Below are 2180 nucleotides of genomic sequence, written 5' to 3'. Positions count from 1 at the left end.
ACAGGCATCTGACACCATGCATGCCCAGTTAAAAATGCAAAATATTTTTAAACATGGAAGCTAGCATGTCTCCAAGCGAATGGTTGTACAATAACGTGTGGTCAATCACATGGACATGGATAAAAAGGAACTTAGACCAAAGAGACTGACAGGGTCTACCTGGTGTGGTGGACACTGTCTGGACTGAGGCTGCAACTTGATAGGTCCCCATAGGCCAGCTCTTTACTGCTCACAGAACCACTTTCAGTTGGGAGGAAAACTGGGCAAGGCACAGCATTCCTGAGCATCCGCGAACAGATGCTTCTTGGGAAGTTTTCACCTTCCCTGACGGGAAAAAACTCACTGCTTGCTTTGGTAACTGGGGCTTTAAGGAAAAGGACACACAGCATAAGGTGCAAATTAATGACTGCACACAAGCTCTCTTTGTAGACCACATGGAACAAGAATTCTCCCCCAGGGCTATGGCCCTGGGCAGGGTCTGTTGCCTGCAGACAGGTACAAAGCCACAGCACCCAGTCATACCTTAAATCCAGTTGGGCACCAATCTACAAACTGGATAGTGCGCTTGGTCTTGATGGTAGCGATAGCCGCATTGACATCTTTCGGGACAACATCCCCCCTGTACAACATGCAGCAGGCCATGTATTTGCCATGGCGAGGGTCACACTTGACCATCTGATTGGCTGGCTCGAAGCAGGCACTGGTGATCTCGGCCACTGAGAGCTGCTCATGGTAGGCCTTCTCAGCTGAGATGACTGGGGCGTAGGTGGCCAGTGGGAAGTGGATTCTAGAGTATGGCACCAGGTTGGTCTGGAATTCTGTCAGGTCCACATTCAGGGCCCCATCAAATCTCAGGGAGGCTGTGATGGAGGACACAATCTGCCCTATCAGGCGATTGAGGTTGGTGTATGTGGGACGTTCAATGTCCAGGTTGCGCCTACAGATGTCATAGATGGCTTCGTTGTCGACCATGAAGGCACAGTCAGAATGTTCCAGGGTCGTGTGTGTGGTCAGGATGGAGTTGTAGGGCTCTACCACAGCTGTGGAGACCTGAGGGGCTGGGTAAATGGCGAACTCCAGCTTAGACTTCTTGCCGTAGTCCACCGAGAGCCGTTCCATGAGCAGGGATGCGAACCCCGAGCCCGTGCCGCCTCCAAAGCTGTGGAAGATGAGGAAGCCCTGCAGTCCTGTGCACAGGTCTGCCTGTGAGAAAGCAGATGATGTAAGCGAAGCAGTGCCGCAGCATCCAAGCCCACACTCACCCTCCACCTCTGCCAGGGGGCGCAGACCAAGTTGTCTGTAACATGAACACTGCCCTTAGAAGCAACAACGCAGTGCAGACCTATCAATGCCTCACAACCTAAGTCAGACTCCCAATTCTGATAGATTTGTCAAAAAACGCCCCATCCGCCTACCCTACCATAGTCGACTCTCGAGTAGGACAACCACCCCATAAAGCCTCCTCTGCAATCCTCTCACCAGTTTGCGGATCCAGTCCAGGACGAGGTCGACAATCTCCTTACCGATGATGTAATGACCTCTGGCATAATTATTAGCCGCATCTTCCTTCCCAGTGATCAGCTGCTCTGGGTGGAAGAGTTGCCTATAGGTCCCTGTGCGTACTTCATCTACAGAGAGACCACACGGCTTGAGTCTTTCAGGCCTATTGTAGCCATCGATGGACATACTCAAGGACCATTCAATTCCACAAAGGGCACATTACACTCAAGTCAACAGTGCCCCTCGAAAATGTCTGCTGATACATAAACCACACATGCAATTTGTTTGGGTTTGAGACAGGGTCTTGCAGCTTGACCCAAGCGGCCCTCAAAGAGGACTGTACTGTCAGCTTCCCAGGTGCTGGGATTACAGGTGTGAGCCACAACACCTGGTAAGTCAAAAACCTTTATGGCTCTAGGAAGACAAAGTCAACTAACTGTACCAATGCCAGCTGAACCAGCTCCCTGTGAAGTGAGTGCTCTCTCAGGTAATTCCACAGGAACATGGCTTTCCTACCTATTCCTACAGAAAATGAACGAAGCTGGAAAGCTCTTAAAGTGGGCAGTCACAAAGTCATCTTGACCTTGGCAGAACAGTGCCACCAGGGCACTATGTGGTTTGAGTCTCACAAGCTGTTAAGGGATGTACTCGCTCATCTCCCAGGGGTAATGAATGTGCTC

The 2180-nt window shown here is 50.9% G+C and overlaps 1 protein-coding gene across 1 annotated transcript in view; it reads right to left on the bottom strand.

Moving 5' to 3' along the window:
- Positions 1 to 481: 481 nt before the first annotated feature.
- Positions 482 to 2180, bottom strand: part of LOC103745382 (tubulin alpha-3 chain-like) — a 4157-nt gene continuing 2458 nt past the window's right edge. Inside the window, exons 3-4 of the mRNA XM_008847298.2 lie at positions 1480 to 1628; positions 482 to 1203 (exon numbers count right to left, since the gene is read on the bottom strand). Coding sequence (XP_008845520.1) covers positions 517 to 1203; positions 1480 to 1628 — 836 coding nt within the window. The 3' untranslated portion in view covers positions 482 to 516. The remainder of the gene's footprint in view (positions 1204 to 1479; positions 1629 to 2180) is intronic.

This window comes from Nannospalax galili, unplaced genomic scaffold, assembly GCF_000622305.1.
Source record: "Nannospalax galili isolate Female #2095 unplaced genomic scaffold, S.galili_v1.0 scaffold3983, whole genome shotgun sequence".
Lineage (NCBI taxonomy): Eukaryota > Metazoa > Chordata > Mammalia > Rodentia > Spalacidae > Nannospalax > Nannospalax galili.
This window is presented reverse-complemented; position numbering and strand designations above follow the sequence as displayed.